We start from the raw sequence: 23,849 nt of genomic DNA on the forward strand, positions 1-23,849 counted from the left end.
TGCTCTGAAAGTTCAAACTCCAAGAAGCCTTTGTTAAAAAAAACTGAATTCCAAGTTAATCTGATTAATTTATTCATTTTAGTCTGAGAGTTACTTGGTTTTGCCCTGTGCATTAATTGAGAATAGGTTCTATTGTCTATAAATTGAAGTGCAAACACAGTCATCTCTAACCCAAGTGAGAATCCATTGGCTTGGCACTTTGATTTACTCTAAGAATAATTAAAAAAAAAAAAAAAAAAACCAAAAAACAACAATATCACCAGGACTGTACACCAAAACGTGCAGGGTCACAAAGACAAACATGGGTGAAACAATCAGTGTACATATAAGGACAGAACACATGTCTCCAGCTGGAATTTCGACTATTTTTTCATTATTGCTTTATTGGTTTTTGGCATTGAGTTCATTGCCTTTCTCTGTATATGGAAAAATACTTGCACACAGGCCGTGAACATCTGCTCAGTTTTTCTAAAGGATCATAGCGTTACACGAAGGTCTGCCTTTGGAATTTCTGCCTCCCCACATGTATACACAAGAATCCCTGTGTTTCTTTTCTCACAAAAATTGTGATAATCTCATCAAAAACCGAATAATATGGCAAGAAGAACAGTTCTCATTCTAATCACAGAAATATCATATAACTTCCTTTTAACCCAGATAGAAATAGTAAATACCACTTAAACAGCAGGAGCTGTTCCTAAGCAGGGTTTTGGTAGACAGTTGTTTTTAATGTAGACATCTAAAGAGTTAAATTTTAAAGGCCTATTTTTATGTCAATATACACTACTGTTAAACAGGACCAATCCTGCAATGTTTTACATGAACAAATCAACCCAATAGAACGTTATCATACTGAAAAATGTTGCAAAGATGAAAGGATTTCACCAAGAAATGAAGTGTGAGCATGCCAAAACATGAATGAAAGCATGAAATAACCATTTGGTTTCTATGGGAATAATCTATATTTGTAAACATTGTGGGGAAAAAAATGCCTGCACTAACAACTACAGCATGCAATTATTCTTCAACCACAAAGTATGTTCTAAAAAACCCAAGCTAACAAGGACAGTTTAACATGACCCTCAGTTCTATGTATTCCATTATTTTGAGCAGAAGTTTGCTCAGTCTGAGCAGGAGGATTCTTCTTGAGAGCTGTTCTGGTGGAAATTCCTGTATAGAGTCTCTTTCCCACACTTTTACAGGCAGGAAAGGGAACCACAAATATTCTAAAGTCATGAGTCAGTCCCCAAAGAACTGTGATATTTTTTCTAATACATAATTGGTTCTCATTTTCTGCTTGTTTAGAGTTATAATCACTTCTACATTCAAGTTATTTGCTATGATTAGACACACAAACTGATACCTACATGCATGCACACATACATTCATGTTTTCTCACTAAGAAAACAGAGGTACACATGCAAGTGAATAATCTTGAGATCTGGAACTTTGTAGGGAATAATTAAGTACAGGAGAACCAGCTGCTCAGACCCAGTCAGCATCAGTTTATGAAAGGCAGGTTACAGCCTGGCTTAACCTGATCTTATCTAGCAAGGTGATCCACTTAGTGGATGAGGGGAAGGCTATGGATTTTGTCTACCTAGACTTTAGTACAGGCTTTGACACCATTTCCCATAGCAATATCCTAGAGAAAATGGCTCCTCATGGTTTGGATGGGAACACTCTTCACTGGGTAAAAAACTGGCTGGATCGCTAGGCCTAAAGAGTGGTGGTGAGTGGAGTTAGATCCATCTGGTAGCCAGTCACAAGTAATGCTCCCCAGGGCTCCGTATTGGGACCAGTTCTATTTAATATCTTTATCAATGATTTGGAGAGGGGATTGAGTGCACCCTTAGTAAGTTTGCAGATGACACCAAGGCGGCTGGGAGCTTTGATCTGCCAAAGGACAGGAAGGCTCTGCAGAGGTATCTGAATGGGCTGGATCCATGGACTGAGGCCAGTTGTAGGAGTTTCAACAAGGCTAAGGGCCAGGTCCTTCACTTGGACCACAACAACCCCATGCAACCCTCTAGGCTTGGGAAGAGTGGCTGGAAAGCTGCCCAGTGGAAAAGGACCTGGGAGTGTCAGTCACCAGCCTGCAGAACATGAGCCATCACATTTAGCTGGAACATGGGTTTGCCCACAGGTGGGTAAGAAGGCCAACAGCACCCAGGCTTGTATGAGACATAATGTGGCCAGCAGGACTAGTGAAGTGATCCTCCTCCTATACTCAGTCAGCACCACTGAGGCTGCAGCTTGAATACTGTGTTAAGTTTTGGGCCCTTCACCACAAGAGAGAAATTGAGATACTGGAGTGTGTCCAGAGAAGGAACAGGAAGCTACTGAAGGGTCTAGAGAACAAGTCTTGTGAGGAGCAACTGAAGGAACTGGGGTTGTTTGACTGGAAAAAAGGAGGCTCAGGGGAGACCTTATCACTCTCTAAAACTGCCTGAAAGGAGGTTATAGTGAGGCAGGTGTTGGGTCTCTTCTTCCAAGAAATGAGCAATGGGACAACAGCAAACAGCCTCAAGTTGCTCCAGGGGACGTTTACATTGGGCATTAGGAAAATCTTCTTCACTGAGAGGGTTGTCAAGCACAGGAATAGACTGCCCAGAGAGGTGGCTGACTTACCATCCCTGGAGGTACTTAAAAGAGGTGTAGATGTGGTGCTTAGGGACATAGTTTAGTGCTGGATGTGGCAATGTTAGGTTAATGGTTAAACTCAATTTTAAAAGGTGTTTTCCAACCCAAACTTCCCTCAATAATTCCCTTACCTCCTCATAGCTACAGAGGACTTTCCCATGCCATCATATTCCCCACAGTGACAAAACCGCAATGTAGTAGCCTCTTTTCTCCCTAAAGATAATGTCTCTAATTATTAGTGAGGGATAATGGATATATTTAATAGCCTCCATGCAATCATGTGAGCTGTTTCTGTCTCCTTTAAGGCCAGTTAATTCTCTTCTCTTTGCATGGTCTCCAGACAAAGTGAAAGACCTCAAGAAATCAAAGGTAGCAAGAGGATCATTAATTCAAGTTGAATGACTTGTTTAGTTTTGTTTGCTCACACTGTCAAACAAGATGAATTAGATACTTTTGAATCAATACCAGAGCTCACACAGACCTCAGCTAAAGTATGGCTAACACCACAGGAGTGAAACAGGTAAGGATAAATCACCACAAAATTCAGAGACAAGGATGTATTGCAGAAACTGATGAGAACCTAAAGGTAAGTATAGGATTGCAGTGAGAAATATAGGAGATGGTGGCAATAGACCATCACTGCCATGCCCATGTAGAATTTGCACAGACAAAAGCTCTCAAATGAATCAAAGCTGACGTTGTGGGAGTTGCCTCAAGTTTTCCACTGAAGGTATGTGTCTAAGTTTTCTTTAACTTTTTGAAGAATCATGTTTACACCCACGAGTGGATGGTAAAGTGGATCCAGAAGCTTCTACTGCTTCTACTAGTACTTTCCCCTACCCTGAATCCTAAGGAAAGGATTCCACTGTGTGGAAATCCCTACACCAAAGTTTTGGGGCTTCCAAGCATTCCATGCTTATACAGTACAATTTCAGCCATTTCCTGGGCACTTTTTGGCCCCACTGCATTTCTAAACTAGTCTGGGCCCCTACACAGAAATTAAAACCAGAATCTTTTAGTCTTTTTAGGATTTTGCAGTGCTGACTTCATTCCTAAATAGCTTTTAAATAGGCACATTTTAAACAGCTAGTCCCAGAATGACCAATTTTGTTGTGCTAGGTTTGAAAGTGTCAGGTTTTTCCATGGTTTTATGTGCATTTTAAGTGTGAATACTACATAACACTACCAGCCAAGTGCTCTTGAGCAAAACAGACCAGTGTGCAAAGGTTCCAAGAGGAAAAAAAAAAAAATGAATACAGAAACTGGCATTACTTGAAAGCACAGCAATGGTAAGTGCCAAAAAAATATAAAATGGTTGAAGTATTACAATTCTTTCATTTTTCTTAAACCATTTTGCCTGATTATATTCAGCTTCCCAATATCACTCACCCTTAATGTGATAAATTCAGTAACATACTTCTGCAAACACTATTTATTCCACTGTGGCTGAGGTTAACAGCAAGTACTTAAACTTTCTGCTTTTTACCAGCCATGAGAAATGGCTAGTAAAGCACTGTTTCCGCAGATACCTCCAATATTTGTTTATCACAGCACCTATATTCAAGTGACAAATTTGACCAACTGAATGGACCAAGGGAAGCAGCTGTACAGGCAGAATCACCTGCACAGTGATACAGTGTACACCAATGTTAGACCTGCACATAATGATAAACCCAAGACAAACTAAGGGTAAAAACCTGCCCATGCTGAAGCACTTGTGGGCTTTATTCAGGAGCTAAAAAAACAGAAACACCTTTTTGAGGCAATTAAACCAGACCAATATGCAGGATGTACCCCCTCCTCTACCTCACTGTGCACCATCCCTCAGAACTCACTCAAGTAGCTTTGGGATTTGGTGGGGGGTTTTAACACAATGAACACTGGAGAAAGGAGCCTCATCATATATATGGTAGACAAAAGCTATTACACTCTGAAACAGCAACATCAGTAAGTGAAGTAAGTGCAAACAGATGTCACTAATTCATTACAATGTATTTTGCTCTCTGCCTTACCACGTACCTCTCAGTTTCCTCAGCCAGCAGCATATGGGGAGTACATCCCAGAAGGTGTTGCTACATTATTGGCTCATCCCATAATGTCCATAATAGCACAAACTAGTAAATGACACTTAATCCCACTGAAATCTCACGTGTTTTTCTAACGGAAGTGATCATTTTTGCTAAATGGATACCAAAAAACAAAGTCAATGTTTTCACAACTGTTGTCTTTGGTAGTACACGTAACTGAAAAATGCGTAATATATGGTTTCCTTTATGGCAAGTGTATGAATTACACTCCCAATGTTACATGAAGTGCCCCCTCTGTGGGACTCCTTACACAGCTGTGCATAGTCAGGACGCAAGTAGAACAGGAGTTTCAGAGTTACTGCACTAGTTTATTCATCAGGCGTTGACTCCTCCTCACTTGCTGCTTACTGCCAGAGAAGTTCAGTTACCAGAAAAAAAAAAAAAAACAACAAAAAGACAAAAAAAAAAAAAAACAATAAACCAACCAACCATCCAAACTCTTAAAAATACTCGATAATTGCAAACTGTATTGCAGGGTAAAGCACTAGTGTCTTTGCTGGGCATTATTTGCAAAAGAAGGCAGCGTTACACAGAAGAAGCCTAGGAAGTAAGTTGGGAGCACAACAGCCACCGCCCGTCCCGCAGCCAGGCTGCTCGCACTGCAAGAAGGCGGCAGTCCCAGCGCATTCTCCTCACTATCACTCTCAGTCCACTCAGTGATGTTAAATCAAAGCGGCTCCCAAGCAGCCACAGACAGCTCAGGTTGCAGGGACAGGTACGCTGCTCGCCAGCCCTCCTGCGCTCCCTGAGCTCGCCGCGGACCGCCGCGGCCCCAGGGAGCCAGCCCGGCACCCTGCGCCCCGGGGCATCCGGCAGCCCCGCCAACACGGGGCGGGGAGGGAGACCGAGAGAGAACGGGACGAGAAGGGAGAGGGGAAAATAACACAAGAAAAGTTAGAAAAGAAGCAGAGAAGAGAAAGGGAAATGCACGTTTCTGTACTCTCTAAAACAAAGAATGTGATAAAGCAGATGTAGTTGAGCGCAAACGGCTCCGCCCTGCGAGGCTTCTGCGTTCAGTCAGTCCTCCCCGGCTCTCCCCGCCGCCCCGCAGCCCGCCCTCAGCCCCGTCCCGAGCGCCTTCTTTTGTTGCGAACGTCCCGGTCGCCCCGGCCCCCATCCGCGCCCCAAACCCAGCTCCCAAAGCCTCCTTGTGCCAGAAGCACAACGGACAAACCTCTCTGCCCCCTGGTCAGTATGTAAAAGTCTTGTTACTGCTGTACCGCATAGGTTTTCCATTTCGCCTACTATCCAGATCGCACATGAAGCACATTGTGTGCTAAGAGTGAGAATTACTGGCGAGTTGGCTTTTTTTAGAAGGGGGAGTGAAACTCACCACCGTCGTATTCTTCCTCTTCTTGCGCTTTTATGGTTACAAATCGGCCTAATAAAGCAACCAGGATGAAAAAAGTTCTCGTTTGTACCCAGACTGCCATCATGCCTTGGTATCAGGCATGTATCCTCCTGGGCAGCAAAAAGTGGAGAAACGCGAGGTTATTTTAGCACCATGAAGCCAGCCAGGGAGCCTTTCTGCCGTTCAGCATCAGTTCCAAGACAAAATCTGCGAACACTCTTTTTCAGCACCAGCTCCAGCGCAGTCTGCAAACACTCCTTTCAGGGGATGCAGCTTTAAATAGGAAGAATGCTGCCTCCACTCCTCTTCCTGCCCCTTTTCAGCTCGTTCAGGCTCCTAATCATCCACTCCCTGACAAGCAGCAGCCTGATTGATGGTAAAGAACCGAATCAGAGCTGACTTAGCTCTTCCTTGAACTTTTCTCTTTACGAGTACACTTGCAGAGTACCTTCCTGCTGCTGTGTACTGCATGTGCTGTGTCAGGACCACTTAATAAGAAAGCAAAAGCATAGTTCCGCAAGAAGCTGTCAGGAAGAGAAAGCCTGGCTTTTAACACACCCAGTCCACACCTCCTGGGAAGGGTGGGTATCACTCCGTTTGGAGCCGACTGCCTTATTAGGAAGCTGATCCCTTCCAGCTTGCCGAGTGGAGGATTTCCCCCTCTGTTTTGATAACTGCCCCCTGCCTTGATGTAGCGCATTATCAAACGGGACTCCAGTCACTTGAGAGGGGCCGTAGAGCCACCCAGGCAGTTTGTTTCAGGAACCTGTGGATAACCTCCTCTACCTTCCAAAGGGAAGGTTTGACCCAGGTTAATTATTTCCTGAATACTCTTTCCTTAAATGCTTAGTGTGCTCAGTGTTCACTGTCCTGCCTGTTGGGAAGACTAGTGCAAATCTGTGGAAGATGCTCTACACTTCTAACACCAGAATGACAATCTAAAATTATCCAATTACCTGCTTTTCTCTGAGGGTCTCAGCCCTTGTTCCCTGAAAACTAGAAACCTACCTAGGGCCCAGCCTACCATTTAGCCCTTAACAGTGTTCCTTAATTAGTATTCCAGTGTTGGCAGTAAACTGATCTCTCTTTCGTGGATCATTTGCAACTGGGAGCAGGATGCTAGCCTTTTTTTCTTTCCATGGAGTTTATGGTCTGCAGAAAGGAAGCTCAATCACTAATCTTCATATTTGCTAAGAATGGGATTGCCTGTACCTGCTGCAGGGAAATACAGATTCATCTGCTGGAAAGTTTTCTAACGTTCAGCCATTTCAGCTTGAGAACAGTCGCATTCGAAGTGGATATGGTGAGAAGTAAACCCCCTTGCCTGGATTTAGGCACATTGGAAACAGTTATCTCAGCAGGATTTAGCACTTCTCAATGATGAAAAATGCTAAAGCCTGTGAAGTTTTTTTCTGTCTCTTCAAAAGAGTAGCATGCGCAGAAGAAAGGTAACCCAGAAAATGCACTGCAATGCTAAACCAAGTCTACCTTAATAGCAAAACTAAAGATTCATGTAAAACTGCTGAAAAAATTAACAAACCAAAATTCCCTGCTCTCTTGCACCATGCAGTCTTCACTCAGCAATCTTATACAGGGTTTCATTGCAGGCGTGTAGTATTCAACAGTCCCTGTTGCTTGAGAGCAGTGACTTTCTGAAAGAGAATTTTTGAAGCCACTACAAATGAGAAGACACTACAAATGAGAAGCAATCATAATCATTGATAAGTATCACTTGAGAAACTCAGAACTGGAAATCAAAAGTTAGTATTTGTTAACCTGCCCGGTCATAGCTGAAGTTGTTTTGACAGATTCATGAGTACTTGTACTGGTTTGCTAGTCTCCAAAGTCTTATGTTCTAGATGTCATACTTCAGCAGAACCCCAGGAAGTCTCCCTTGGATAGGTGATGTTATGTGATGCTGGCTAGAAACATCAGGTGCTTTAGATGGTACATCTAGTTTAGAACTAGATCTGACCTTTGCACTGTTCCATCTGCTCATTAGTTATGAGAGAGCAGCAAACAAGAAAGCTTACAGCCATAACCCAGCACACTGCCATTGCTAAATCATCATATGAAACTTTACTATGCAAAATCACTGCATACATTACAAAAGGAAAATGACACATTTTTAAAAACCACACTACTCAAGGTTTCTCACAGTGGGTGGTAACCTGTCACAGTAATATGTCCAGAAATCAGTTATTTAAGAGGAGATAGGATGAGAACATGGACAGTGTTCTGAACAGTCTCCTCTGCTCCTTGATGAAGAACCATTACAACAGGTATGTGGGTGTTTCTGAACTATATGCTACTAACTGAGGGGATTTATGTGAAACTTCTTACAATAAAGTTGATAACTGCGCAGAGAACTCACAGCTGAAAGTCCTCTATGGAGCCTTGGGGAAGCTACAGTGAAACCACAAGGAATTCAGAGTACCACAGAATCATAGGAATGGTCACACACTGGTAAAACTTGCCTTTATAGTTGCTAACTTTGTCCTCAAAATTAGATAATAAGTGCTGATACTTATTTTCCCACATCTTATGTCTGCAGCAGGTTGGTAAATTCTTACTGTATTCGCAGCAAGAACAACCCTTACAATCATCATCTCTTATAGCCTCCAAGACTAACACCAGAACAAGAACAGTATAGAATTATGGTGACACATTTTTTCCCCAAAGAGCTCTTTGAGAAAAAAAAAAAAAAAAACAGAACCATCCCTTTTACCATTTTCAATGGAACTTCTGTTCTGAGGACTCATTTTCAAAGGTATCTTCTGCCATTTCAAGCCTAGTCTCTCCTTTGGAGAGATTCCTACAGCCCTATGTAAAAGTTGCCTTTCAAATCTATTTCTGCCTTGGTCTCACCAACAAATTATGCCATATAACTAAACCAGATGCACAACAGAATAGAAAAGGATGTTAAACCACTTAGTGAAGCCATCTCCTTATGCCTCCTTATAAATACTTCTTTTCATCATGGATCTACATTTAAAGAGGTTTTCAATTTTATTGCAAGCATCATAAGTAGTCATTGAGTCCATCATTTTTCATTTAAACAAATTTACTTCTAGGCCTAAGCTGTTTGATAGTATCACATTGGATAGGAGTGATAGAAATTCTTTAGTTAGCACCACTGTAAACAGAATCAGGCTAAACAAGTAAGAGTGGGCAGATAAATAATTCCAAGTATGCTCAGTGTCACCTCCCCCCTCCTCCTCTCAACAGGAGAGAAACCAGCATTGCATAGAATACTACTATATATTTATGCAGCAAATTTTCTCCACTTTTGCCATAGATTTTAGGATACCATAAGAACAGAAGAATGTGGAATATAGCAAACTAGCCTAAGGTCATACCTTCAGTAGAAGTAAAGCCAGATAAAGGCCTTTTGGAGCTCATTTCTCTTCTGTGCCAAGAAAAACTTACACAAGCTAAAAATTCCTTGGGAGGAAAATCCAGGACTGTGACCTCTGGAGTTAATACACCTTCAATCTACAATTGTTATACATTATGCTTAGATTATGTGACAAACCCAAATTTGGTAGGAGTGGTAGGACCAACTACTGTCCTCTTTGTCTAGTACATCTCTATAGAGCAATAGATCTGGAAATGCAGAACACAAAACCAGTCTCTTTCTACCAGCAGGAGATACTTTGAAACTGGGATAGTCGCAGCTACCAGTTTGTGACTGATTTCTGACTCCCAGGAGACAAAAAAGTGATATGACAAAAAGAACACTTTCTAATAGAATCATAGAATAGTTTGGATTGGAAGTGACCTTTAAAAGTCATCTCATCTCATTCAACCCAAGTCCCTCCCTTCAATAAAACAGGGCCATCTTCAACTAGATCAGGTTGCTCACAGCCCTGTCCAACCTGACCTTGAATATTTCCAGGGATGGGGCATCTACCAAGTGTTTCACCACCCTCACTGTAAAACATTTCTTCCTTCTACCTAGTCTGGATCTCCCCTCTTTTAGTTTAAAACCATTACCACTTGTCCTATCACAACAGGCCCTGCTAAAAAGTCTTTTTTACAAGCCCCCTTTAAGTACTGAAAGGCCAAAAAAAGGTCTCCCTGGAGCCTTCTCTTCTCCAGGCTGAACAACCCCAACTCTCTCAGTCTTTCCTCATAGGATAAGTGTTTCATGCTTCACAGTAAATCAATCAGATGCTTTTAAGTTTGAAAGGTCTTTTTATCGAATGAAGGGAAAGAACAAAACAAAAGCAAAATCTTCACACAAAAGCAGCGTGTGCTCCTTTACGATATTCTGTAAAAACTCTTCATGAAATGACAGCTGTTCCCAAAGCTAGGACACTCCAAGAAATGTGAAGCTACAGTACTTTGAAAACAACTAATATCCAGTCTGTTGTTATCAGTCCCTGTATTTTAGCTAATAAGTAGGGACTGTAAGTTACATGACCTAAAAATCGTGTGTGAAATTCAAAGTCATTCAAAAGTCAAAGAGTAATAGATAAAGCTAGGGAATGCTATTGGGTAATTGTGGGGAGTCAGAAATATATTTAAATATAATTCAAAGGCTTACACCTTTCAAAATATTCAAGACAGGCCAGAAAACCCAAAGAATTACTAGACAAGGGTTCTTCAGACTATGCATACATATGAGTAATTAAAATTCCTATATCCCTGAGGGTCTCTCTTCAGTAGAGTTTAGCGACCTTTCACACTGTTACATACAGTGTGACAGTGCTCCTGTTTTGAATTAGCATGTACCACGCTGACAAAAAAATACCTTCATATACACGACCACACTATCTGCTACAAGTAAGATCCTGGACTGGTCTTTCAGCAGAAATAGGAAGTCAGTGGGATCACAGAAACTGAAAAGAAGCTGTACTTGAATTCAAAAGGTATCTGTTCAAAAACAAGCAAGATTTTTAAAAGCAATGCTGCTTCAGCAGAATGAGCTTAAGTCATTCTGAGAGTTGCTATCAAGTTTTATACAGGCAGTTCAATCCATGGTAAGTGCTGTTTGAAATTTCCACCTTGTATAAGTTCTTCGATCACACAATTTTAAAAAATAATAATAAAAAAGCAGCAAACTGACATATCACATTTTTAGTCACAAGAATATAGTCCACATAAAAAGTTTTACTCTTATTTCTTAGAATTAAACACCAAAATGAACACAATTGAAATAATATGAGAGAAAAATACTTATTTTCCTTTGAAGTGTGTTCACTTTGCACTTCTAAGACCCTTTACTGCATAACATATCAGTTTTCTTGTTTTATACAGGTCTTTCATGTAGTAAAAGGACAGAAAATTCTGTTATGTAAGAAAAAAAAATTTAATAGGAAACTCAGAAATTGGCACGAATATAAACAGAAGACCATGATACTATTTTTAAATCAGATCCTTACATTGACTAGATTCCAAACCATATCACTTCAAAATCCTAATCTGCTGAGAAATACACCAAAAATCTAGTATCAGCTAGAAATATTAATAATGATACATTTATATTATAGTATTATATATGTAATATTTATATAGAGGGAGTATTTATATATATATATAGCATTATATATCATAGTAACAATGCAAATGTTACTGCCCTTTTGCAGGAGAATTTTCCCATCAATTTTTGGGTAGGAAGGTTGAATAAATGAATTTAAATCTATTCCTTAACAAGAAGAGGGAGGTAGTGTATTTTTCTTGTTTACATTCAAACTCTATAATGTTGTTTCAGTCAGTTTTAATTTGGGGAAGCAGGATGATACTTTGATTTTAAATTGTTAGTGTGGGGTCTTGGATTATGTCAGTCACCATAAGTCTGCTTTTGCTATGAACAATTCTAAACCCAATAAGCTCAGTAGAGTTATTAGCACTGGCAGCCTTCCCTCCAGAATGCCCCAATTAAACTAAACTCAACATTAGTCTAAGCGAAAAATCGAGAATAATTAGGGAAAGTCTTACATGACTTCTGTAAGTCATAATTATTCTTTCTGTAGGACAGGAAAAACAGCATCATTATTTCATTGTTTATTACAAATTCATTGCCAAGCTAGTTTTCATCTGTCTAAGAACTTACACTGATTAAGTGAAAACATAAAAGGGCCACAGCAAGCTACCCACTTAAATGGCAAGGGCAAATGCTAACCTGTAATTCAAATAGACCTCAACAGATGACAGGCCTCCACTGTCATTTTTTTTTTATATTATGTTCGTTTCATATTACACTCATTCACCTCAGGACCCTAAGACAGTTTGTACTTTTTTCATTAACTGAAGGTCCATGCAAAAGTAAGGTCCTATCAAACAAGCAGATTCACATCTCCAGTCATTTCCTGAGACAGGGAATCAGTGAAATCAAGGGGACTGTAAACAAGGAATTTGGCTGAAAGTTCATTTCCAGCCCTCTTCAGGAATAGATTTGTTAGAAGCTCTGTTGAGGCTCAGGGTTACTTAATCACCACCTCAAAGCTTTATCCACAGTTTTAAAAGAATACTGCAGTGATTGTTTTATACTCATTTCACTGGTACTCCTTTATTTAAACATCTCTGTCTAAGACTATGTAGAGCTATTTTGTCTTATTGTCACAGGTATCAGATCACTGAACGGTGCTTTAATATGCTCAGTGCAGCCCCAGGCATAAAATCAGCCCTTTGGTAACTTGTCATCTTGTCCTAGTATAACAAATCATGTCATTAAGAAACAAAATCACATATTATCTGTCATTTAGAGTTTAAACTGTGCTAAGTAATGGCATGATTAAAATCTTGCATGCTTATCCATCATTGTTGAAGGGTTTTGTCTGTTGCTGTTACTTAAGTGGATGCAATTACTGCAGGTTTTACACATTCAAAAATACTACAGAATTTATTCTCACAAAGCATAAGGAGCATTAATGACCCCACTGAGAGGACAGTAAGATAATGTGGAGATCGATTAAATCTTTACTGCCCATTTCCATAATAAAAGCCCCATGCAGATGGAACTCCAGTATTTATTTGCGAGCTAAGGAACCCAAGAGTATGGGTCCTAAACTATCAAAAGCAAAATAGCTGTATTATCACAACCTGCTGCTTGGATCTATGTTCAGCTCTGCTGGCTGTATAATCATTTCAGTTTGGGTAAGAAAAGAGCACATGGTTTCTATTTTTGGTCTCATGGACTAACATCAGCTGCAAATAAGACTACATAATATTTGACCAAAGCATTGTAAATACACTGGCCAATTTGTTTTCTTTTCCTATCATCACACTTTAAAACAAACAAACAAACCAAACCAAACCATAACTGTAAGGGTGGTGAGGCACCGTAATGGGTTGCCCAAGGAAGCTGTGAATGCTCCATCCCTGGCGGTGTTCAAGGCCAGGTTGGACAGAGCCTTGGGTGGGATGGTTTAGTGTGAGATGTCCCTGCCCATGGCAGGGGGGTTGGAACTAGACAGTCTTAAGGTCCCTTCCAACCCTAACTATTCTATGATTCTATGATAAACAAAATCAACCAAACACCATTGATCTGTAGCCTGACAGTTAATTCTGCAGAATATCCAAAGCTTCCAGATCATTTACATGAGACAGGCCTGGGGAACAGAATTTAAATCTCTAGCAAAATTCCTACCAACCATAACAAAAGGAGTTCAGGATACAGTTTTATATAGCACTTTGCTCGTAAGTTTCACCTTATTTCCTAGCAAAATAAAAATGCTGAAAAAAACTGTCCACGCTCTATGCCAGTTAACAGAGTTAGCCTACAGATTTGAATTGAGAGTGGCTAAAGCAGCAGCAGCAGCACTCCAGGAGGGCCTTCAGACTCACCAGGTTACTCACAGAAAAAAATGCAATAAAAAAGGAAAGGAAAGGAAAGGAAAGGAAAGGAAAGGAAAGGAAAGGAAAGGAAAGGAAAGGAAAGGAAAGGAAAGGAAAGGAAAGGAAAGGAAAGGAAAGGAAAGGAAAGGAAAGGAAAGGAAAGGAAAGGAAAGGAAAGGAAAGGAAAGGAAAGGAAAGGAAAGGAAAGGAAAGGAAAAAGGAAGGAGAAGACAGAGGAGGGAAAAAGGAAGGGGAGGAGAAGGGAGGGGAGGAGGAAGGAAAGCTCTACATGGATTTAGGTTGAACATGAGGCTTTTTCAGTGGTCGCTCTCCACCTCAGCCTGCTGACTGTCAGGGAGCTATGGGGGAACCACCCTAGGTGGTCTGCAGAAGGGGGTATCTTGAGCAGATGAGGCACTGTGCAAGCCAAAACTGGAGATGGGTCCAAGAATACCCCCCTTAGGAGGGAAACACTGAAAGGGCCACTGAACTTCCCCCCCCCCCCACAGCCCATATTCCTTACTACAACCATGTGAAACAAAGTACCTGTGACTTCACACACACTATAAAGTAGGACTGAAGGGATCCATTTACACAAGATATTGTTTCCCATGTAAAAAAACCTTAGCAGATGTTTAGTGAATGCTTGATATAATGCCACACATTAAACTTATATTTGCCAGAAAATCTCCATTTCTAATCACACCAATTGTGTCCTGGAGAGTCAAAAAGCATTTCATTTCACTCACCCTCTAAAATTGGGAAAGGCCTCAGCTCCATCAACACAAGGAATTTAACTTGTTCAGAGCATCTTTACTGGAATTTCTCAACTTCTTAAAATACAACCTTATGAAGTTTACCCAAGCCAAGTGCAAGGTCCTACACCTGGATCGGAGCAATCCCAGGCACAGCTACAGGTTGGGTGGCGAAATGATTCAGAGCAGCCCTGCAGAGAAGGACTTGGGGGTGCTGGTCGATGAGAAACTGAACATGAGCCGGCTGCAGTGTGCACTTGCAGCCCAGAAAGCCAACCGTATCCTGGGCTGCATCAAAAGGAGCGTGACCAGCAGGTCGAAGGAGGTGATCCTGCCCCTCTCCTCTGCTCTTGTGAGACCTCACCTGGAGTATTGTGTGCAGTTCTGGTGTCCTTAACATAAAAAGGACATGGAACTGCTGGAACAAGTCCAGAGGAGGGCCACGAGGATGATCAGGGGACTGGAGCACCTCCCGTATGAAGACAGGCTGAGAAAGTTGGGGCTGTTCAGCCTGGAGAAGAGAAGGCTGTGTGGAGACCTCATAGCAGGCTTCCAGTACCTGAAGGGGGCCTATAAGGATGCTGGGGAGGGACTCTTCATTAGGGACTGTAGTGACAGGACAAGGGGTAATGGGTTAAAACTTAAACAGGGGAAGTTTAGATTGGATATAAGGAGGAAATTCTTTCCTGTGAGGGTGGTGAGGCACTGGAATGGGTTGTCCAGGGAAGCTGTGAATGTTCCATCCCTGGTGGTGTTCAAGGCCAGGCTGGACAGAGCCTTGGGTGGGATGGTTTAGTGTGAGGCGTCCCTGCCCATGGCAGGGGGGTTGGAACTAGACAGTCTTATGGTCTTTTCCAACCCTAACTATTCTATGATTCTATGTTTTAATATCTTTAATATTTTATAAGAACAGAGAGAAGAAGCAGATTTAATAACTTTTAAACACCTGCCCAGAATAATGGGGTTAGTGTTTATCATGCTTTAAAGGATGGGGATAGTCTGGATGATCTTTTTCAATTCCTTACAGCATTATTTTCTTTCAGCAGGGAAATGTTATTCATTTACCGATTATATTCTCTCTCAAAAGTGAGTCCCCTCATGAAACCAGAAAACTTGACATGTTTTTAGTATTTTCCATGTTGACACAAATGTTTCCTTTCTCTTTGAAGCAGCAAGGAAAAAAAAAAAAAAAACTGTGTCAACATTTACCAATTAGGGATGATGAATAGAAGAAAGGGGAAGAGCAACAACAGCAGAAGGAAGTAATAGAGAAGAAGGAGCAACAAAAGAAACAGCATTTGTGTAATTCAAGGCTATATGACTGGAAATTATGCATCATACTCACACAAAGCTAAAACAAGACAAAATTTCTCTATGAGAGCGATAATTAGCACTGTGAGTGTTGGTGTCACTATTAGAACTATAAGCCCAGGACAACATGAGATAAATGTCAGTACAGCTGCCTGGTTACTTATGCTGGATTCAAATACAGAAGCAAAACAAATTCATTAAGGAGAAAGGTTCATTCTGACCCCTTTATTTTTCCATTTCCTTTCCATGCTGTCTTCTTTCCAGTATTTTATAGCTTTTATGAGCTTTCTTGCACTATGATTTGAATACATGTGTGGAGCACATTTCCCACTGCCTCTAAAGATGAAGAGCTGATTAAAACCATAGCGTACTCCAAAACAATCCATCATTTACATTTAATTTTTGCTGAGAAAAAAACTTGCTAACTGAGCCTTTTAAAAGATTCTATTTCAGACCTCCTTATGAGGTAGGCTTATTTTCAAAACTATGGCCCATCAGCAAGTGGATTTTCATCTGGTTAAAGGGCTCAAATATGTTGTTCAGGGGAATACCTATCCTCCATATTCACCAACATTTTGGTTTTGCCTCAACTCATTGTTTTCGTGATATATTTCAGGAAATCAGCCTTTCTTTTTAAATTCTTTTTAAAGAATGATAGCTTAAATGAGCCTCAGATAGTCTATAAAATAATTATTAAAGCTTAAAGGATTGCTTTACATTTTCTTGGTAGCATAACTTCTTTGTTTCTCAAAGATCCCTATGCCTTAAAATTCCCATGGTAGCTAAAAACTTATAAACAGTCTCCTACCTCTTGTTAGTTATGTCATTTCTGACAGCAACTGAAAAACTTGGTGGCACTGCACCACGTGAACAGAGCCTCACCTTGTAATCCTTGATTCCGTAATGGGTTGGTTTGTAACATAGTCGGAGGTAAGTAATAGCCACAGTGGGTGACTGGACTTCACTTTTTTACTCAGCTAATGACTGTTTCATACCTGGGAAAGCTTTAGAGTTCTTGTTAGAAAGCAAGGGTTTATATAAAGGATATATAGTTAAGTACTTTAAAAGTACCATACCATGTCACATATAATCTACTTCAAATCTCCCAGGACATTCATTTACATCTGTGTTAGTTCAGCATGTAAATCAAGTCTAAACACCGCTACATATAGCAAAGACCACAGACTTAGCTACATATAAAAAAGGCCCAGAGAAAATGTGGGTAAAATCCTCAGATCTCTTTCACTGTGCCTATTTCCATCACCTTGTATGTTCTCCATATGGACCCCCTGATCAAACCTCCAGCTCTGTATCCCACAGCAAACTAGTGAGCAGACTCTATGCACTGAGCCTCCCACAGCTCAGCAAAGCGACGCAGCCATGGCACTGCAGGCTGCACTGCAAGTGTGTGATAGAAAGTCGTATTTTAACACTTTTCTGTGCTCACTTTATTCCATGTCTGCCACTAACTAGTTCTTACTGTCACATATATTCAAACTTTATTGGGCTAAGCTTTATTCACTTAATCCATGCAAAAACACATCCACAAAAAGTATAGATAAGAGTCCATTGCAACTTGCATTTCTTGCAATCATGGTTGTTGGTTAGAGACATTTCATATTGTGCTACCACTTTGATTATGGTATTCCCAACAATCTTTCAGGTTATTTTCAAAAGGATTATTTGGCTTGCTTTATTTAATGTGACCTCACATAGTATTGTCTCTTAGATACATTCCCAACAACATGCTTTTTAAAGAAGAGGCCTAATAAAAGGTACTTGATGTTCCACAGATTTTAGAACACCAGGAATTAAATATAGACATAAAAATAGTCAATTACAACAAACATTTAAACATCTCATATACTGGGTAGAAAACACAGATGAAAATGCTGTTTCAACTTCCACATACTTCCAGCATTCAACACTGCAGTAATTCTCCTATGAAGAGCAAGGTTTAAATTGCATGAATGATACTTCCAAGCAGGATGAAACAGGTGCTTTTGCTTAGTGTTAATAAAAACTTTTGCAACTGGAATACAATCTTTAAATATCTGTTAATATTATGATTTCATATACACTTATGAAACTTGGAATAGAAAATGTGGCAATTTGTATACAATTTTAGTGAAGGTGGAAGAATTTTCCATAGTTTTTATCTGCTTCTTGCAACTCCTTTTAGAGTTATACCTAAGATGGGAGACCGGCAGGAAATCCCAGCCCTATTCTACTGAGGATAAAGGAAAAACATTAATGTAAAATCTTGACCTCATTTATCTGAATTCAAGAAGCCTGTGACAATGTCCCACTGAAGAGAAAGCAAACACTTACATGTCGGAGGTAAAGTCCTGTCACGAACTAGGCATTAATCCCAGCCTTATCTTGTAGCACTCCCTTAGGAATAGTTGTCAAAACTGTCACAAGCCCCACCAAAGTCAGTAGGGCTCCATGCAGATGTTGACTCAAGGATGTGGCAAAGTCTTTAAAAGTCACCAGCACTTAGTAAAATATTCCTAGGGCTTGGATGTTCTCCAGGCTTTGCTTAATTTACTTAATATATCTTCTATTTTTCTTTCTTTAGCCTTTTCAAAAACTTAGACTCAGGCTTGTACACAAGCTCTTCTAAATAATCTGGTAAGAGTAATGTATAGAAAATACATAGAGGAAGGGTGGGGAAAAAAGTTACTCCTAACTTCTCAACGCCACAGACTTTAAAGAAAACTATGTATACCTTTGCAAGGGAATTTTTAGGCCCCTGAAAAAAACCTCTGGAACTGTGTAATAAAGGAGTTTCCAATGAGTGTAGGACCTACAAATCACAGAGGGCTTGTTGTACTACAGCTTCAGTATTAATACCAGAGGAAACTCAGCCAACTGACCTGCTAAACCATGTCCTTGAAAGGGACTTCCATCATGGTTGAAGGCGAACAACCTGTGTGTCAACAGTGAAATAAAGAAATACAGACTTTGTGGACAAAAAATAAGGCAGATGGAAGCTTCTACGTTCTCCATAACCGCTGACTGAGCTTATGAGACCACAACGCACTGAATCTTGTAACAGCCATTTGAATCTTCGCTGCTAAACTTAAACCAAAGAATTTTAAAAGCCCACCATCTTACACACAGGATACAACAGACCATCAGAACACCAACCTGAACTTAAAACACACTTAGACTAGAGGAAGTACTTACTCAGGGTGGCAGAGAGATGAACATTTTTTTTGGCATAGAACAAGTCTGCACAAACAGGAGCACAGCTGAACCTGGCACTTTTTACAGGATCTAAAGTAACTGAACTGAAAAAAAACCCAAAACAAATCCAAAACCCAAGGTTATACTACATAGGAAAGAAGAGATACATAATTTAGGACGATTCCTCTGTTTTCATAAAGTTGGATCATTTTCAACAGCATACTCCTTCAGTGTTTGTTGGAATGTTTTTGAAACTCTGGATATCATGTGTTGTACTCAAAGGGTCATTAGTTTCTACAAGAGTGGATGCTTCAGTAAAATCCCTCAATCCATCTAAAGACTGCTTGTAGTGGTTTATTTCCAAGCTTTATTTAGTGCCACATTGTCACAGTCAAATTCAAACCAGCACTAAATGCCCTTTCTGAACACAGAAACCCATTTTTTGCAAAAGCCAAAAAGGCCAAAGACAAATGCTGCTTTTCTACTGATGGTGGGACATGATGAAAATAAACTGCAGAAACAGTTACTTTAATTGAAATACTGGAACTCACGTCTCTGATACTTATGAGCATTCATGGAAATCATTCTCCACTGTCTATACTGATATTCCAAAAATAGTTGTGTCTTGTTCGCTCACATTCATGCAAGGGCTACTGAAAGGCTTTAATTCTATAGCTTGGCTTATCTGCATTATTACTGCCTAAGCACACATGTGCCCAGTATTTACCCTGACAAGCGAGCTCTCAATTTTTTTTCCTATTTTCACTTGAGAGTATCTGTATTATTGAGGACAGACATAACTAAAGTTTAATCTTCCAGCGCTTCTTTAGCAAGCATTCATGACCTACACCAGGCCTATGAAACTTAGTCTTTCTGCCAGTTACCTCTGTTGATCCTGGCATTCTCATAATCAATCTATTTCTTCTATCTCTGAAAGCAAAATTTCTGCCTAAAACACTTCTGTAATCTGTCATTAGCTCAAAGTTCTCAGTGAATTCCTTTTTATATCCTTGTAGTATTGTCACAGTACTTTTAAAGGAAGACCTAGAAAATATTACTTTTTCACATTTAAACTGATGAATGCAGTACTGCTGTGAAATAGGTCAGCAATATAATTACATGTATAATCAGGAACTTAAGGAGTAATTACAGAACTTGTTTGCATAAATCAGGTAAAATCGATGCAATTCTTCACCTATGCAATACGCTGTTGACATTATGGAAGTGAGGAAAAGTTTAAAGAGTTAACTGAAGATACATATTTTTTTAAGAAAACCAGATGTGTGGCAGGCTTGGGAAATTCAGCCACTAGTGTTCAAATAAAAACCATAAAGTATTTTGAAGTCCCAAGGTCATCGATGCACCTGTGTAAGCCTCATTAAACTTAGACATTATACGTATTTGTTGAGGGCAAAACACTCTCCCACAGCTGCAGCTCTTCTTGAATGACTGTAGGCCAGATTACATTGTAAAAGAGGCAAAACTGTAGTATGTTTCAGCATATTAATCAACTCTTTTTGCTTTGGGGCTCACCCTAGCCTGAGGCGTAGCTCCAAGCAGGAGATATGGGGCTGCAAACAGCTGTGGCTCACAGTGTCCCAGCTCCTTCAGTTGTGTACACACTGCCAGGGGGACAACAGGTTCTCAGGCTGGCAGTTTAAGGGAAGGTGCATCCGAGTGGCTCAGCCTCTTGCCCTTTGAGCTTTCCCTCTTGTTCAGAAAGAGATCTGGGCATGAGCATAGCTGCTCCCCTGTCTGAAACGAAAGCCAGGGAGGCTCATGCAGCAGCATAACGGGTTGGACACAACTGATCCCTTGGCAGATGTTCCTTAGGACTCATTCTTACCTCTTCTAAGGTTTCGAATGAATCATTTTAAATCACTGTGAAAGCTGCTAGGGCTTTCATAGCAGGTCAGGGCTAGGACAGAGCCCAGCAGAGTATGAAGGGAACCATGACTTCTTCTGCACAGTCCTGGGAATCAGCCACAGGCCAATCTCAGACACAAAATACATCACTGCCACAAGGCCAAGGGGTGAACTACTGAGGAATCAGTAATCCCTCTCCTGACAGTTGGTCCACGCTGCTGTACTGTCCTGCCCAACTGCATATCATGCATTACATATTCAGCCATAATATTTCTGTTCACATTCCTTTACCACCTTCCCCAGCTCGCGGTATTTGAACATTTGCCAAAAGTGAGCTATATCATTATTTTGTAAAGGAAATAGGTGCTGAGTGTGTGGTATTGCTTTCTTTATACCATTTATTAACAATACAGTAGTTACAATAATTTCAGGTCATATTAAGTTATGCCTAAATTTTCTGTCACAGTGAAACCTGAATGAGAAATGTGTTCCATTTTATGAATTGGGTAGGTGAGAGGGTCTTTAGGGTTATGAGTGTATGGACAGCTTAGCAACTTTAATGAATAGCAATTAACATCTGTCTTTTCTCCAGTAAGCAGTGTTGTATCATGCAGTATTTTGGAAGTCATCACTAGAACAGAAAATTAAATTTCAGAAATTTGTGCTAATTTAGTAGCAATTTATTTACCTTTGTGCAAAGATAAAAACTGAATCCCAAGACATTTTGTTTTAACAACATATGAGATGCAAGCAGGGAGATGGTGTATAGCTACCAAGTACCTACAGTCCATATTTGCCGTACTCATACCTTATTTTCCACTGTTGACCTCCCTTTCACTCTCTACTCTCCATTCCGTCCTTTCTGGCTTACAGCAATGGTCGCAGATAAAAAGAGAGGCAGAAAAGTGTCCCAGTTTGTGGCTAGTCAGGCACTGAAGAGTACTGCAGTTGCTAAAGGAGGCAGTGGCACAGAAATACAACTTCCTGGCTTTGCCAGGGGCAATTCAGAAACAGTGGGGGTTTTATTTCTATAACTAATGCTATACAAATGACTCCAACTTGTATTCTGTGCCAGATGCAGATGCATGGTAAAAGACCCGCGATATAGCAGGACATAGGTTAATCTCCTGGCTAAGAAGGCTGCTCCCCTGTGCAAGTACCTATGTGCAAGTACCCAGTTTAAGACATTCAAAGGTCTGCAAATTCCAAGGAAGACAATTGTGGCCATGTTAGGGCAGGTGAGAAAAATGAAATAAATCATCCCACTATCTTGTGAGACCTCACCTGAAGTATTGTGTGCAGTTCTGGTGTCCTCAACATAAAAAGGACATGGAACTGTTGGAACAAGTCCAGAGGAGGGCCACGAGGATGATCAGGGGACTGCAGCACCTCCTGTATGAAGACAGGCTGAGGAAGTTGGGGCTGTTCAGCCTGGAGAAGAGAAGGCTGTGTGGAGACCTCATAGCAGGCTTCCAGTACCTGAAGGGGGCCTATAGGGATGCTGGGGAGGGACTCTACATCAGGGACTGTAGTGATAGGACAAGGTTTAACGGGTTAAAACTTAAACAGGGGAAGTTTAGATTGGATGTAAGGAAGAAATTCTTTACTGTTAGGGTGGTGAGGCACTGGAATGGGTTGCCCACGGAGGTTGTGAATGCTCCATCCCTGGCAGTGTTCAAGGCCAGGTTGGATAAAGCCCTGGGTGGTATGGTTTAACGTGAGATGTCTCTGCCCATGGCAGGGGGGTTGGAACTAGATGATCTTGAGGTCCTTTCCAACCCTAACTATTCTATGATTCTATGATTCTTCAAGCAACAGACATGCCTGAGTTTTCCCCTTTTCATCAGATGGCCAAGCATTCTTCCCCTTCCTTTTCCCTCCAGGCTATCCCTCAGCAGCCTGCCACCTCCTTTAGATAGTCCTGCTTCCATGAATCCCTAACCAAATGCATGATTCACTTCACAGAGGTGTCCCAAAAGCTGATTTTATTTCATAGCTTTGTAATTCCCTCTCAGCTGTTAATCTATTTGCTTCTTCCTCCTTTTCCCCTTTTCCCATTAGAATGTAGAAGTTGGTTTTCCCAGGGAGGTTAATAAGACAATAAAGCAAGCAAAGAGATTGTGAGCTTTATTTTGGAACCAAAGAAATAATAACTTCTAAAAAATTAACTTCCTTTGTATTTCTTAAACATTGCAACATTCAAAATACTTTTTTTTAATATTTCTTAACCAAGTTCCCCAGAAAATACAGAAGGAGGTTGGAAACCCTGCATTATGCTAAGCAGAATCTTCCTTTGCCCTTAACAATGAGGTTACTACAGCTGCACGGTCATCTGCTAGGAATCCCTCTTGATGAAGCACAGAAGCTACTGTTTCACTCAAAAATTCCCCACTGGATTTGGAAGTTCTAATAAGAGGCTCATGTGACATGCGTGACTGAAGGACTGATTTGGGGAGTGCTCAGAATTTACTTAATAATAGGAGGATTGAAACAGTAATAAGTAACTCCTATGAAAACTTTTTTGCTTTTAAGAGTATTGAGATTTGATTTAGTTGAATAGAAACATAATATCAACTTAGACTAGCTATAACTATTCCCAGGGTTTGGCTATAGCAAGTGAAATTACATCAGCAAACCTACTGAAAGTAGGATGAGTCACGTTTCAGTCTGTTTTCACTTAAATAGATTTTTGACATTTGTGGGGTAAAACATTCCGGTTGTAATCAATGCAACTGGAAAATGATGAAAAGGTGAAATGTGAAGAGGTTCTGACTCACTGGCTAGGTTTTCCTGACTTCAACAAAGCTCTGAAGAAATAATGACACCTTTCGTGATTTGCAGAAATAATGACATGAGTCTTGT

The 23,849-nt window shown here is 40.5% G+C and overlaps 1 protein-coding gene across 1 annotated transcript in view; it reads right to left on the reverse strand.

Moving 5' to 3' along the window:
- Nucleotides 1-6,578, reverse strand: part of COL5A2 (collagen type V alpha 2 chain) — a 113,644-nt gene extending 107,066 nt beyond the window's left edge. Inside the window, exon 1 of the mRNA XM_065669885.1 lies at nt 6,064-6,578. Coding sequence (XP_065525957.1) covers nt 6,064-6,166 — 103 coding nt within the window. The 5' untranslated portion in view covers nt 6,167-6,578. The remainder of the gene's footprint in view (nt 1-6,063) is intronic.
- Between the last annotated feature and the right edge of the window lie 17,271 nt (nt 6,579-23,849).

Source organism: Lathamus discolor, chromosome 3 (genome assembly GCF_037157495.1).
Source record: "Lathamus discolor isolate bLatDis1 chromosome 3, bLatDis1.hap1, whole genome shotgun sequence".
NCBI classification, from domain to species: domain Eukaryota; kingdom Metazoa; phylum Chordata; class Aves; order Psittaciformes; family Psittacidae; genus Lathamus; species Lathamus discolor.